This window comes from Prionailurus bengalensis, chromosome E2 (genome assembly GCF_016509475.1).
Source record: "Prionailurus bengalensis isolate Pbe53 chromosome E2, Fcat_Pben_1.1_paternal_pri, whole genome shotgun sequence".
In the NCBI taxonomy this organism is placed as follows: domain Eukaryota; kingdom Metazoa; phylum Chordata; class Mammalia; order Carnivora; family Felidae; genus Prionailurus; species Prionailurus bengalensis.
In genome coordinates, this window is record NC_057352.1 from 9,319,646 (window position 1) to 9,334,244 (window position 14,599).

At 57.0% G+C, this 14,599-nt stretch overlaps 3 protein-coding genes and 2 long non-coding RNA genes across 5 annotated transcripts; 3 read left to right on the plus strand and 2 right to left on the minus strand.

The window, feature by feature from the left end:
* Positions 1-368: 368 nt before the first annotated feature.
* Positions 369-1,024, minus strand: LOC122494872. Its single transcript, XR_006300290.1, has 2 exons — positions 639-1,024; positions 369-476 (listed from the first exon to the last, which is right to left on the minus strand). It is a non-coding gene; the product is annotated as an uncharacterized LOC122494872 (long non-coding RNA).
* Positions 1,025-1,281: 257 nt separating this feature from the next.
* On the plus strand, positions 1,282-5,180 carry LOC122494866 (izumo sperm-egg fusion protein 1-like). Its single transcript, XM_043600377.1, has 9 exons — positions 1,282-1,787; positions 2,275-2,349; positions 2,714-2,800; positions 3,058-3,078; positions 3,427-3,507; positions 3,683-3,783; positions 4,043-4,196; positions 4,503-4,761; positions 4,992-5,180. The coding sequence occupies exons 1-9, from the start codon at positions 1,553-1,555 to the stop codon at positions 5,083-5,085; spliced, it is 1,107 nt and encodes a 368-aa protein (XP_043456312.1). The 5' UTR covers positions 1,282-1,552; the 3' UTR covers positions 5,086-5,180.
* A 128-nt stretch (positions 5,181-5,308) lies between these two features.
* On the plus strand, positions 5,309-9,848 carry LOC122494863 (izumo sperm-egg fusion protein 1-like). The gene is made up of 9 exons (XM_043600371.1): positions 5,309-6,566; positions 6,942-7,016; positions 7,356-7,439; positions 7,693-7,719; positions 8,073-8,153; positions 8,338-8,438; positions 8,691-8,844; positions 9,129-9,396; positions 9,611-9,848. Exons 1-9 carry the CDS (start codon positions 6,332-6,334, stop codon positions 9,801-9,803), a joined length of 1,218 nt encoding a protein of 405 aa, XP_043456306.1. The 5' UTR covers positions 5,309-6,331; the 3' UTR covers positions 9,804-9,848.
* LOC122494871 lies at positions 9,813-10,902 on the minus strand. The gene is made up of 2 exons (XR_006300289.1): positions 10,086-10,902; positions 9,813-9,923 (listed from the first exon to the last, which is right to left on the minus strand). It is a non-coding gene; the product is annotated as an uncharacterized LOC122494871 (long non-coding RNA).
* A 6-nt stretch (positions 10,903-10,908) lies between these two features.
* Positions 10,909-14,514, plus strand: LOC122494870 (izumo sperm-egg fusion protein 1-like). The gene is made up of 9 exons (XM_043600382.1): positions 10,909-11,214; positions 11,646-11,720; positions 12,103-12,189; positions 12,461-12,481; positions 12,827-12,907; positions 13,097-13,197; positions 13,449-13,602; positions 13,897-14,071; positions 14,297-14,514. The coding sequence occupies exons 1-9, from the start codon at positions 10,980-10,982 to the stop codon at positions 14,487-14,489; spliced, it is 1,122 nt and encodes a 373-aa protein (XP_043456317.1). The 5' UTR covers positions 10,909-10,979; the 3' UTR covers positions 14,490-14,514.
* Positions 14,515-14,599: the final 85 nt, after the last annotated feature.

Sequence of the window (14,599 nt, forward strand, 5' to 3'; positions counted from 1 at the left end):
AATGTTGGAGGGGTCTTGTGGGGTTTAGAAAACTGGGAGGGGCTCACCTACCTGGGCGAAGCTTGGGTCATTGCTAGAAAAGGATCAAATACAGGGAGGGTGGGAGGGGTGTCCCTCAGCCAGGACCTAATCTGTTACCCCATTTTGCACCCTACCTTCCCCCAGCGTACTTTGCTTTCGGTCTGGGATGGTGATCGATTCCATAAAGTCCAGATTCCGCACCGACAAGGCAGCTGCTCCACAGGACCAGCTTCCACGGAGTTGGCTGTCACAGAACCAGCTGTCACATGACCAGCGCTCACACAGTTGGCTTTCAGAAACCCAGGTTCCGAAGCTTTGGAAAGTTCCAAAGGAAAAGGCCACAGTGCCAAGGCACAAATAAAGATTTATCTGGTTGTCTCTACATCAGGTTCGTTTCCTCAGGTCTGATCCTCGGTTTTGGTTTCCCCAGGAGAGGTCTGGGCTGGTCTCCTGTCCTAGAAAGAGAGACCGGGAACCGTGTCCCTTCGTCGTGGCAGGGCCTCACTGGCTGAGAGGTAGTTCCAGAATTAAGAAGTGGGGAAGGACCAGTCCTACCTAATTCTCCCCACCCCCACCCAGGTCCGGTCCTCTCCAAGGAACCCTGTCCCCACACTTACCATGGGGTTCCTCTTGCCTTTTCCTGTCCTGCAGCCAGTGCTGGGAGCGGGGGCAAAGCCTGACAGGAACAGTGGGGTCAGGAAGCCACCAGGGCCAAGGGAGCCAGGGTTCCGGGGTGCTGTTGGGACCTGAGGCAGGGGAAGACCCAGGCATTGGGGGGTCCACACCCAAGAGCCCGTCTCCAGCAGTCTTCCATCCCAGCACCCACGAGCTAGGCCCCCATCCTTCCCCTCCACCCAGACTTACGAGTTCACCCCAGCCCCCAGCACGGCAACCCCACCACTGAGGGCCTAGTCTGGGGGCACCAGATGAACTCTCTAGTCTGAGAGGGGGCTGTCTGCTTTGTCCTGGAACCATAGGCGGAGCCTCCCTTTGTTGCCGTCCAATCAGACTCAGAGTTGGGTTTGTGGGCGGGGCCGAGAAAACTCCCGGGGAGCGTCGAATCTAGGGAAGTCCGGCGCGGGGGGGGGGGGGGGGGGGGGGGGGTTTGCCAGGTAGTAACGTAGAAGGTGGAGGGTGTGGGAATTCCTTGTAGATCGGGGTGAAAGGTGACCCTGGCTCCGGTCATAAAGCCCTCCACATCACGTGACCAACGTCACCCTCTCCCCAACAACATCCTTATTTTCAGTCTTGGGAAATCGAGTGGAAGACGGTGGCCTGCTCGTCCCTTCCAAAAGCCCTCAGCCTGGTTTCGGCTGTTCCGCTACAACATTCAAGGTCAAGGTCGGGCAGCGGCCGTCTAGGGTGCCTCGGGACTCCGGACACCTCGGTTTCCTAACGGAGAAGTGGGAGCCCTGCAAATTGGGGCTCTTCGTCTCAGGGATCGCTTCTTTCCCCTTAGCGATCACCTCCTCCGAGTGGGCTGGGAGGACCCTCCCCGGGGTTCTGTGCGGGGCTGAGCCCTCCGGCCTCAATGGGTCCCCAAGTAGCCCTCCTGGTGGCGGCGCTAGCCGGCTGCCTGCTTCGGGCCCGGAGCTGTGTCATTTGTGATCCAAGGGTCGTGGCCGCGCTGGACGCCTTGGAAAAGGAATACCTGCCTACCCACCTCGCCCCCGAGCGTCACAGACAAGTGATGGAGAGGATAAGAGAAACCGTGAGGAATTTCCGGGACCTGCCATATTTAGAGGATACCTTTATGGGGGTTATCGGTGAGGGCAGGGTAGAGAGAGGGAATCCAGGGTGGAGGGAAAGCAGGGGTCTGGTGCTAGGATTGCTGGGGGCGGGGGAGGGACGGGACACAAGGGCTGGAGGCAGAGTCTGCTGGGTTCGTGAATGGAGAAGACTGAGATGCCAATTCCAGGCTTTCCCTGGGCAAAGGAATACGCTGTTTCCCTAGTCCTTACCCTGCAATTTTGTAAAAAAAAAAAAAAAAAAAAAACAAAAAAAAACAAAAAAAAAAAACCAAGTAACAAACAAAAAACAAAAAAACCAAAAAACAACAAACCCACAAAACAAAAAACCAAAAAAAAAACTACATCTCCCAGAAGTCAACGGGCGTGCAATCCTTTTACAGCCCTGGCCTTGCCCAGTAGCCTCATGGGTAGTGTAGTTTTTGACACTAGCTGAGCCAATGAGACCTTAAGGCTTGGAATCTGAGGTCTAGCTCCTCTCCCCGCATCCTCTGTGTCCCTCCAGATGAGGCCACAATGGAAACGTCAGTCTTGAGTTTTCTGAGGAGTGTGAGACTTATCAGAAACAGTGATGCAGCAGGTAAATCCACACCGGGGCCAGGGGATGGGGCTCCAGAAACTTTTAGAGAAATGTTTTTTGGTGAGGACGGGTCTGGTGGTGGCTCTGGAGCCCACCTGCCTGGGTTCCGCTTCCCGCCCAGTCACCCCTTGCTGTGTGGCCTTGAGGAAGGAATTTCCCAGGTTTGTCCCCTCCAAAATGGGTCCTAACAGCGTCTGCATGCAGGCGTCACTTTGCTCAGCGGCGGCATTAAGTGGTCATTCAATTTTCACTGTCCCTCCCGGAGATGGCCCCAACGTGGAATGCCAATCTCTTCACACAGAAGGAACTTCCTCCTGGGGTGGGTGGGGAGGGGAAAGCACTCTGTCACCGTGCTCCTTCCCAGATGACTCTTTCGAGAAGGAGGTCTCCAAGATATTGACTCGGGAAAAGGCAACCTTTCAGAGCTACATCCTTCGGTTCCAACGAGAGGGTGAGGCATGATGGGTTCTGTACGCGACCACAGCCCCTTCCTCCAGCAATCCCAGGGTCTCTGCCCCCAGCCCCCTGCTTCTCTATGTTCACCCCCTCACGTCTGCCGATCCGGTCCTCCCTGGGACCCAGAGATCCAGACATCCGGGTCTTTCCGCCCTCCAACCCAAGAGCCCAACCCAAAACGTAGTTCTTCGTCCTTCCTCTCAAGTACTTCATCTTTGATCTGATATATATATTTTTTTTCTATCGAGGCAGATTTATGTCCCAACAAATGTGGTGAGTCCAGATTATGGGAGCTGGTCCTCTATTCCTTATCCTCGTGGGTTAATACCCAGCCTGTCTCCTCCCGCGTTGGGTCTCGATGGTTCTTCATTCTCCACGTCAGAGAAGTTCCTGTTCTCCAAGTCCTTCTGCACAGCGGTCTTACTGGGCAGCGGGTCATATTCTACGGGTGCTCTTTACTGAGCCTGGTTCCATCAGTCTTCCCAAGTACTGCCTTCTAGCCCCGCCTCTTGGGCTGACCTCCAGGGATTAGGCGCCTGAGTCCTCCCCAGACCTTGGCCCCGCCCTCTCCGTGTAGCCTGGCCTCTGGGGGCCAATACCGCTTGGTTCATGCCCCTTCAGGTACGATGTTGCAGCGTCTGATGTGGTGCAGTAATTGCGTCCAGGACAATTACATTTGTCGAAAGTCCAGAGATTGCGGGGGTGAGAGAGCTGGGGCCAGCTGCAGGGGTTGGCAAGAGAGGGGCGGAGCCAGAGGGCAGCCTGAGTCTAGAGAGGGCGGAGACTGGAGAAAAAGCAGGGCGGAGCCCAAGTGGAGGGAGTTGAGAGAGGGCCAGCAACCTTGAAGGAACACCCGACCTTAATCCCCTGTCCCCAGTTCGCCACATCAACGTCCATGAAAAGGAAGACATGATCCTGGACTGTGAGCTCAACTGGCATAAGTTATCTGAAGGCCTGACCTATTACAGCTTTTACAGGGTGGGCCCTTCAACCCCATCAACCCCAAGTCCATTAGACTTCTGTGAGCCCCCACCTCTATATCCACAGCCTTGGTCTCAAGATCCCTCTGACCCATGACCTACCAAGTTTGACTTCCGATCCCCGGGGACCCCATACCCTTAGCAGTATACCCTAGACTCCCGTCTCCCCCACTGAGATCCGTGATGCTCTCACCCCTGTAATTCCCCAAGCCCTGAATTCCCCCAGGCCTCTGTGACCCCTTGAGCTTTGGGCTTAGGTTTGGGGGAGCAATTCTGAGACCTTGTTGTACAAGGGGAAACGGCCCACCCTGACCAAGCCCCTCGTGAGGCCAGAGGATGCGGGTAACTACCGCTGCGAGTTGGGCACTGAGCGATCCGGCCCAGCCACGGTCATCCATTTTCAAGTCACAGGTCAGAGCTGGGGAGTCCACGGAGGTGTGGGAGTCAGGGTCCTGGGTTTGGGGGATGGCAGGCAGCGTGGGGGCGTGGTGTTCGGGTGAAAACTTCCCTTCGGGGTGTGGATTCAGGCCACGGGGGTGGGGCTCCCTGTTCTGGGTGTGGCCACCGCTCTCATTGACCGGCCTTCCAGCAGGGAAGGTCATAATGATCTCCTTGAAGGCCTGGGTCCTGGGGGAGGTTGGTGTGGAGAGAGCATGCCTGGGCCAGGGCGGACCCTTGGGGCCTGCTCAGGTCGGCTCTTTCCCTCTCCTCTGTCAGTGTTGCCTCAAAGAATCTTTGGGGAGATAACGTCCGAGTCTTCAACCTTTGTAACCCAGCCATCAACCACTGAAACCCAGTCACCAACCATTAGAACACAGTCCCCAGCCATTGGAACCGAGGCTGAGGAAATCTGGGGTGACCTTTCCCCAACCCTCCGGCCCTCCGAGTGTTCAAACCCGAAGAACGTGCAGACAGGCCTTCTGATAGGGCTGCTGCTCTGGTCCTTTTTGCTGCTGATCCTGGGCTTTGTCACCGGGTGAGCCAACCACTGAAGAGGCAGGACGCGGAGAGAGGGGCGGGGTCTCCACCTTCCTACTGCAGGAGGCGTCCTGTGGGGGATGGGGCTTAGAAAACTGGGTGGGGCTTACCTAGGTGGGCAAAGCTTAGGCCACTGCTAGAAAATGATCAGATATTAGGAGGCTGGGGAAGGTGTCCCTCACTGGGGACCTGATCCTTTACCACGTTTTGTGCCCCACCCTCCCCCAGCATACTCTGCTTTCGGTCTGGGATGGTGATGGATTCCATAAAGTCCAGATACCACAGCGAAATGGCAGCTGCTCCGCGGGACCAGGCTCCATAGAGTCAGCTGTCACAGAGCCACGTTCTCAAAGTACCGAAGGACAAGGACACAGGACCAAGTCACAAATAAAGATTTATCTGGTTGCTGAAATATCAGATTCATTTCCTCGGGTCTGATCCTCAGTTCTGGTTTCCTGAGAGGAGAGCTCTGGGGCTGGTCTCCTGTCCTAGAAGGAGAGACCCGGAAGCGGGGTCCCTTCGTCGTGGCAGGGCCACCTGGCTGAGATGTAATTCCAGCATCGAGGAGTGGGGAAGAGCCAGCCCTACCCAGATCTCCTCCCCCAGGCCCATCTCTTGACAGGACGCCCCCTCCTCACTCTTCCAGCCGGCTTTCCTCTGGCGTTTTCCTGTCCCCCAGCCAGTGCTGCGAGCCAGGGCAGAGGCAAAGGCTGAACATGAAATGCGGGTTTAGGAACCAACCAGGGGGAACGGAAACAGGACGCCGGGGTGCTGTTGGGACTTCAAGCAGGGTAAGAATCTGGGACCCGGGGATCCTCACGCCTCCTACTTCAGACCCAAGAGCCAGTCCCCAGGCATCTCCCATGAGAGCACCCAGGAGTTAGGCTCCCATCCTAGCCACCCCTCTACCCCAACCCGACCACTCAAGGGCCTCATCTGGAAGGAATACAGGAAAAGTTCTAGCGTGAGAGGGGGCGGTCCGCATCATCCTGGAACCATAGGCGGAGCCTCCCTTTGTTGCCGTCCAATCAGACTCAGAGTTGGATTTCTGGGCGGGGCCAATGGAGCTTCCTGGGAGTGTCTCTAGGGAAGTCGGGGGCCCAGTGTAGGCAGGTAGAAGGCGGCGGCTGTGGGATTCCATTGTACACCGAGGCGATCCTCGAGCCTGACTCCAGTCATAAAGTTCTCCACGTCACGTGACCAACCTCACCCTCGCTCCAACAACATCCTTAACATGATTCACGGCAAAATAGACTGGAGGGAGGTGGCCGGCTCGTCCCTCTAAATGCCCTCAGCCTGGATTCCGCTCTTCAGCAAACCCTAGTTGTATTCGAGGGTCAACGGACAAGTTCAAGGTCGGGCAGCGGCTGCTCAGGGTGCATCGGGACTCCGGACTCCTCGGTTTCCTAACCGAGAAGTGGGAGACCTACAACTTGGGGGTCTTAGTCTCCGGGAAGGGGTTCTTTCCCCTTAGCGGTCACGTCCTCCTCCGTGTGGGGTGGGCGGACCCTCCCCATAAAGTCCAGAGAGTCCTGGTGGGTTCTGCTGGGGCTGAGGGCTCTGGGGAAATGGGTCCCCAAGTTGCCCTCCTGGTGGCGGCGCTAGCCGGCTGCCTGCTTCCTGCCCGGAGCTGTATCACGTGTGATGAGAGGGTTGGGAAGCAGTTGGACGCCTTGGAAAAAGAATACCTGCGAACCCACCTTGCCCCCGGGCGGCACAGAGAAGTGATGGAAAAGATAAGAGATACCGTCGACAATTTCAAGGACCTGCCAGATATACAGTCTACCTTAAATGGGGCTGTCGGTGAGGGCACGGCAGAGCGTGGGAACCCTGGGTCCTGGGAAAGGAGGGGTCTAGTGTTAGAATTGCTAGGGCCAGGGGGCGACGGGAGGGAAAGGCTGAAGGCAGAGTCTATTGGGTTCGGGCGTGGAGAAGGCTGGGATGCAGAATCCAGGCTTGCCAGGGCTAGGAGTTCACTTTCCCTACGCCTTACCTTGCCATTTTGGATAAAAACGACAACTCCCAGCAGGCAACGGGTGGGCAATCGCTTTACAGCCCCATCCTTGCCCAGGAGCCACATGGGTATTGTAGTTTGTAACGCTAGCTGAGCCAAGGAGACCTTAAGGCTTGGAATCTGAGGTTAGAGCTCCCCTCCCCGCATCCCCTGTTCCCCTCCAGATGAGGCCACAATGAAAATGGCAGCGTCGAGTTTTCTGAGGAGTGTGAAACTTATCACACACCGTGGTTTAAGAGGTAAATGCACACAGATGGGCGGGGGGAGAAGCTCCAGAATCTTTGGCTCTGGAGTCAACCTGTCTAGCTTCAAATACCTGCCCAGTCATCCCCTAGCTGTGTGGCTTTGCGGGAAGGAAGTTTTCCACGTCTAAAATGGATCATAACGGTGCCTGGACACCAGCCCTCGCTTAGCTCAGTGGCCGGCGTGGTTAAGTGGCCATTCAATTTCATTGTGGCTCCCTGAGAAGTCCCCAACGGGAATTGGCATGCCCTTCAGACTGAGGCAAACTTCCTGTACCTCACTCCTGGGGTGAGGAGCGGAGGGCTCGCACTCCCTGTCACCCTGCTTCTTCCCAGATGACACTTTCGTGAAGGAGTTCTCCGCGATGTTGAGTCGGGAAAAGGACACGTTTCGGCGCAATGTCGCTCGGTTTCACGGAGGTGAGGGAAGATGGGCTCCGTCAGGGACCACAGCCCCTTCCTCCACCAGTCCCAGGGTCTCTGTCCCCAGCCCCCTGCTTCTCTACGTCCAGCCCCTCACCTCTCCCGACCGCGCCCTCCCTTGGACCCAGAGCTCCAGGCACCCGGGTCCTTCCTCCCTCCAACCCAAGAGCCCAACTCCACCTATTCCTTGGCCCCCCTCTCTGGTGTCCTCTACCTTTGAAATCTGATTATCATTCATCGTTTTCTCCAGGTGAGGATTCTTGTCCCAACAAATGTGGTGAGTCCAGATTATGGAAGATGGTTTTTTATCCCTCATGCTTGCCCCGTGAATACCCAGCCTTTCTCCTCTGGCTTTGGGTCTCGATGGTTCTTCCTTCCCCACGTCTGAGAGGTTCCTGGTCCCCAGTAGTCCTTCTGCACAGCGGACTTCCTGGGCAACGGGTCCTATTGCATGTGGGCTCCTCACTGAGCGCGGTTAGATCCCTCTTGGGGCAGGTCTGCCTTCTAGCCCCGCCCCTTGGGCTGACCTCTAGGGATTAGGGGCCTGACTCCGCCCCCGACCTTGGCCCTGCCCGCTCCGTGGAGCCCCTTTTTTCGGGGCGAGTTACAGCCTTATTCGTGCCCCTTCAGGTGTATTGTTGCGGCTTCTGAGGTGGTGCGATTCTTGCCTGCTGCACACGTACCCTTGTCGAAAGTCCACAGATTGTGGAGGTGAGAGGGCTGGCGCCAGTAGGAAGGGTTGGCGCAGGAGGGGCGGAGCCAGGAGAGAGGGAGTCTTGACAGGGCGGAGACTGAACCTGGCCTGTTAGCAAAGAAGGGCTTAGATCCGGTTGGAGGGAGTTGTTGGAGAGCCTGGAAGCCCGAGGAAGCACCCCACCATTACCCTCGTCCCCAGTGCGCCAAATCAACGTCCATGAAAAGGAAGACCTGGTCCTGGACTGTGAGCTCGACTGGCATAAAATCGCTACAGGCGCGACCGGTTACAGCTTTTACAGGGTGGGCCCTTCAACCCCAAGTCCATTAGGGTTGTGAGCCCCCGACTCCTGTAGCCACAGGCTTGTTCCCACAATCCCTGTGACCCATGACCTACCCGGTTTGCCTTCTACGGATCCCCGGCGACCCCACGCCCTTACGGGTATACCCTGGACCCCCATCTCTCCCCTGAGGTCTCATGATGCTCTCGCCTCTGTACTTCCCCCAAACCCTGAATTCCCCAGGCCTCTGTGACCCCTTGAGCTTTGGGTCTAGGTTTGGGGGAGCAAAGCTGACAGCTTGCTGTACAAGGGGAAATGGCCCACCCTGACCAAGCAACTGGTGAGGCCCGCGGATGCAGGTACCTACCGCTGCGCGTTGGGCACTCCGGGAGTGAGCATATTCTCAGCCATCCGTTTTGAAGTCACAGGTCAGTGCTGTTGACAGAAGTGTGGGGTTCAGTTTAGTTAAAACGACGTGGGGGATTCAGTTGGATTAAAACTTCCTGTCAGAGTGTGGTTTCAGGCCACGGGGGTGTGGCTTCCTGGCCTGGGTGTGGCCCCCAGCCACCTTGACCTGCTTTCTGCAGTTAGGGTTGGGAGTATCTCCTGGAAGGCCTGGGTGTTGGGGACGGTTGACGTGGCCAGAGCTTGCCTGGGTCAGGACGGGCCCTTGGGACCCTCTCAGGTCCGTTCTTTTCCTCTTCTCTATCAGTGTTGCCTCGGAAAATCATTTCGGTGATGGCGACATCTCCCAAGTCTGCAACCTTTGTAACCCAGCCATCAACCATTGGGACCCAGTCACCAACCATTGGGACCCAGTCACCAGCCATTAGAATCGAGGCCGAGGAGGAAATCTGGGATGACCTTTCCCCAACCCTCGTGCCCTCAGAGTGTTCAAAGCCCGAAAATGTGCAGACCGGCCGTCTGGTAGGGCTGCTTCTCTGGTGCTTTTTCCTGCTGCTCATAGGATTTTTCACTGGGTGAGCCAACCACGGAAGAAGGCAGGGTTTGGCGTGAGGGGCGGGGTCTCCACCTTCCTAATGTGGGAGGGGTCTTGTGGGGTTTAGAAAACTGGGAGGGGCTCACCTACCTGGGCGAAGCTTGGGTCATTGCTAGAAAAGGATCAAATACAGGGAGGGTGGGAGGGGTCAGGACCTAATCTATTACCGCATTTTGCACCCTACCGTCCCCCAGCGTACTTTGCTTTCGGTCTGGGATGGTGATCGATTCCATAAAGTCCAGATTCCGCACCGACAAGGCAGCTGCTCCACAGGACCAGCTTCCACGGAGTTGGCTGTCACAGAACCAGCTGTCACATGACCAGCTGTCACAGAGTCCGCTTTCAGAAACCCAGGTTCCGAAAGCTGAGAAACTTCCGAAGGAATAGGCCACAGTACCAAGGCACAAATAAAGATTTATCTGGTTGTCTCTACATCAGGTTCATTTCCTCAGGTCTGATCCTCGGTTTTGGTTTCCCCAGAGGAGAGGTCTGGGCTGGTCTCCTGTCCTAGAAAGAGAGACCGGGAACCGTGTCCCTTCGTCGTGGCAGGGCCTCACTGGCTGAGAGGTAGTTCCAGAATTAAGAAGTGGGGAAGGACCAGTCCTACCTAATTCTCCCCACCCCCTCCCAGGTCCGGTCCTCTCCAAGGAACCCTGTCCCCACATTTACCATGGGGTTCCTCTTGCCTTTTCCTGTCCTGCAGCCAGTGCTGGGAGCTGGGGCAAAGCCTGACAGGAACAGTGGGGTCAGGAAGCCACCAGGGCCAAGGGAGCCAGGGTTCCGGGGTGCTGTTGGGACCTGAGGCAGGGGAAGACCCAGGCATCGGGGGGTCCACACCCAAGAGCCCGTCTCCAGCAGTCTTCCATCCCAGCACCCATGAGCTAGGCCCCCATCCTTCCCCTCCAGCCAGACTTACGAGTTCACCCCAGCCCCCAGCACGGCAACCCCACCACTGAGGGCCTAGTCTGGGGGGACCAGATGAGCTTTCTAGTCTGAGAGGGGGCTGTCTGCTTTGTCCTGGAACCATAGGCGGAGCCTCCCTTTGTTGCCGTCCAATCAGACTCAGAGTTGGGTTTGTGGGCGGGGCCGAGAAAACTCCCGGGGAGCGTCCAATCTAGGGAAGTCCGGCGGGGGTGGGCCCCAGGTAGTCACGTAGAAGGTGGAGGGTGTGGGAATTCCTTGTAGATCGGGGTGAAAGGTGACCCTGGCTCCGGTCATAAAGCCCTCCACATCACGTGACCAACGTCACCCTCTCCCCAACAACATCCTTATTTTCAGTCTTGGGAAATCGAGTGGAAGACGGTGGCCTGCTCGTCCCTTCCAAAAGCCCTCAGCCTGGTTTCGGCTGTTCCGCTACAACATTCAAGGTCAAGGTCGGGCAGCGGCCGTCTAGGGTGCCTCGGGACTCCGGACACCTCGGTTTCCTAACGGAGAAGTGGGAGCCCTGCAAATTGGGGCTCTTCGTCTCAGGGATCGCTTCTTTCTCCTTAGCGATCACCTCCTCCGAGTGGGCTGGGAGGACCCTCCCCGGGGTTCTGTGCGGGGCTGAGCCCTCCGGCCTCAATGGGTCCCCAAGTAGCCCTCCTGGTGGCGGCGCTAGCCGGCTGCCTGCTTCGGGCCCGGAGCTGTGTCATTTGTGATCCAAGGGTCGTGGCCGCGCTGGACGCCTTGGAAAAGGAATACCTGCCTACCCACCTCGCCCCCGAGCGTCACAGACAAGTGATGGAGAGGATAAGAGAAACCGTGAGGAATTTCCGGGACCTGCCATATTTAGAGGATGCCTTTATGGGGGTTATCGGTGAGGGCAGGGTAGAGAGAGGGAATCCAGGGTGGAGGGAAAGCAGGGGTCTGGTGCTAGGATTGCTGGGGGCGGGGGAGGGACGGGACGCAAGGGCTGGAGGCAGAGTCTGCTGGGTTCGTGAATGGAGAAGACTGAGATGCCGATTCCAGGCCTTCCTCTGGGCAAAGGAATACGCTGTTTCCCTAGTCCTTACCCTGCAATTTTGTAAAAAAACAAACACACAAACCCACACACACACAAAAACAAAAAAAAAAAACAAAAAAAACTACATCTCCCAGAAGTCAACGGGCGTGCCAGCCATTTACAGCCCTGGCCTTGCCCAGTAGCCTCATGGATATTGTAGTTTTTGACACTAGCTGAGCCAATGAGACCTTAAGACTTGGAATCTGAGGTCTAACTCTTCTCCCCCATCCTCTGTGTCCCTCCAGATGAGGCCACAATGGAAACGTCAGTCTTAAGTTTTCTGAGGAGTGTGAGACTTATCAGAAACAGTGGTGTAGCAGGTAAATCCACACAAGGGCCACCGGAGGGGCTCCAGAATCTTGTATAAAAATGTTTTTTGGTGAGGACGGGTCTGGTAGTGGCTCTGGAGCCCACCTGCCTTGGTTCAGCTTCAGGCCTGGCCACCTCTTAGCTGTGTGGCCTTGAGAGAGGCATTTCCCTGGTTTGTCACCTCTAAAGTGGGTCCTAGCAGTGTCTGCACGCCAGGCGCCGCTTAGCTCAGTGGCCCGCATTGTTAAGTGGTCATTCAATGTCACTGTCCCTCCCTGAGATGGCCCCAAGGTGGAACGCCAGCCTCTTCAGATGGAGGCAAACTTCCTGCATCTCCTCCTGGGGTGGGTGGGAGGAGGGGGAAGCACTCTATGTCACCCTGCTCCTTCCCAGATGACACTTTTGTGAACGAGTTCTCCTGGATGTTGAGTCTGGAAAAGGCAGCCTTTCAGGGCTATGTCGCTCGGTTCCAAAGAAAGGGTGAGGGAAGATGGGTTCCGTCAGGGACCACAGCCCCTTCCCCCAACAGGTCCAGGGTCTAAGTCCCCAGCCCCTGCTTTCTATGTCCAGCCTCTCACTTCTCCCCACCGCGTCCTCCCTGGGACCCAGAGATCCAGACATCCGTGTCCTTCTTCCCGCCATCCCCAGAGCCCAAACGCAACCTATTCCTTCTCCCCCCTCTCATCTCCTTTAACAGGAATCTGATCATCCTTTTTTGTTGTTGTTTTGTTTTTTCTTCCTTCTGAGGCAGATTTCTGTCCCAACGAATGTGGTGAGTCCAGATTACGGGAACTGGTTTTCTATCCTTCATCCTTGCCCCGTGAATACCCAGCCTTTCTCCTCCGGCTTTGGGTCTCGATGGTTCTTCCTTCCCCACGTCTGAGAGGTTCCTGGTCCCCAGTAGTCCTTCTGCACAGCGGACTTCCTGGATAGCGGGTCCCCTTCTCTGGGCGCTCTTTCCTGAGACTAGTTACACCCCTCTTCAGGGAGGACAGCCTTCTAGCCCCGCCCCTTGGGTTGAGCTCTAGGGATTAGGTGCCCGACTCCGCCCCAGACCTTGGCCCTGCCTTTAGCCTCGCCTCTCAGGGCGAATACAGCCTGGATCCTGTCCCTTCAGGTACAATGCTGCAGCTTCTGATCTGGTGCAGTAACTGTAAAAAGCAGCTTCACGCTTGTCGAAAATCCAGAGATTGTGGGGGTGAGAGAGCTGGGGCCAGCCGCAGGGTTTGGCGCAAGAGGGGCGGAGCCAGAGGAGAGACGTGGCCTAGAGAGGGTGGGGACTGGATCGGAGGGTGGAGACAGAAAGGGGGGCTTAGACAAAGTGGGTGGCACTGGCGGGAGGGCAGGAACCCTCGAAGAAGTGTCCCACCGTAAATCCTGTCCCCAGTGCGCCAAATCAACGTCCATGAAACGGAAGACCTGATCCTGGACTGTGAGCTCGACTGGCATAAATTATCTCAAGGCCTGACCTATTACAGCTTTTACAGGGTGGGCCCTTCAACCCCAAGTCCATAAGGCTTGTGTGAGCGCCGACCCCCTCATCCACAAGCTTGTTGCCACAATCCCCATGACCCATGACCCACCAGGTTTGACTTCTAGGGATCCCCGGGGACCCCATGCCCTTACCAGTGACCCTGGACTCCCATCTCCCCCACTGAGAGCCTGTGATGCTCTCACACCTGTACTGCCCCAAACCCTGAACTCCCCAGGCCTCTGTGACCCCTTGAGCTTGGGTCTAGGTTTGGGGGAGCAATTCTGAGACCTTGGTGTCCGAGGGGAAACGGCCCACCCTGATCAAGCGACTGGTGGGGCCAGAGGATGCAGGTGACTACCGCTGTGAGTTGGGCACTGTGAGATCCCTCCTAGCCACGGTCATCCATTTTAAAGTCACAGGTCAGAGCTGGGGAGTCGGCGGAAGTGTGGGAATCAGGGTCCTGGGTTTGGGGGGCAGTCAGCTTCAGCGAGCGCCCTGGGGGGCCTAACTTTCTGTCGGGGTGTGGTTTCAGGCCAAGGGGGGGTGGCTTCCTGCCCAGGGTGCGGCCACCTCTCACAGTGGCCTGGCTTCAGGCAGTGAGGGGCTTGCTTATCTCCTGGGAGGCCTGGGTCCTGGGGAAGGGTGGCGTGGACAGAGCTTGCCTGGGCCACGACCGGCCCTCCCAGCACCGCTCCTTCTCTCTCCTCTGTCAGTGTTGCCCAAAAGAGTCATTGAGGAGATCCCGAAATCAAAGCCCGGGACCCAGTCTCAGCGGTTTCGATCCCTCAAGCCGTCAGAGTGTCTGAATCCCAAGGACGCGCTGAGAGGCTTTCTGTTCGAGATGCTGATCTGGGGCTTTGTGTTTCTGATCCTGGGCTTTGCCACCTCGTGAGCCGCCTCCGGGAGAAGGCAGGGCTTGGGGCGAGGGGCGGGGTCTCCAACGTCCGAAGGTAGGAGGGGGCGTTAGGGGGAGGGGCTTAGAAAAGAGGGGCGTGCTTACCCAGGGCGGCGAAGCTTGGGTCATAGAAAAGGATCAGATACAGGGAGGCTGGGAGGGGTGTCCCTCACTCAGGACCTAACCTGCTCACACGATTGCACCCCACCCTTCCCCAGCGTACTTTGCTTTAGGTCTGGGACCCTGATCGATTCGGTCAAGTCCTGGGTCCGTACCGACAAGGCAGCAGCCCCAGAGGACCAGGGTCCACAAAGTCGGCTGTCACAGACCCAGCTATCACAGAGCCAGGTGTCACAGACCCAGCTTCCCAAGGTACCGAACGAAGAAAAAGGCCACAGCACCAAGGCTTAAATAAAGATTGATCTGGCTGCCTAAATATCGGATTCATTTTCTCCGGTCAGATTCTCAGTTTTGGCTTCCCGAGAGGAGAGCTCTGGGGCGGGTCTCCTGTCCTCGGAGAG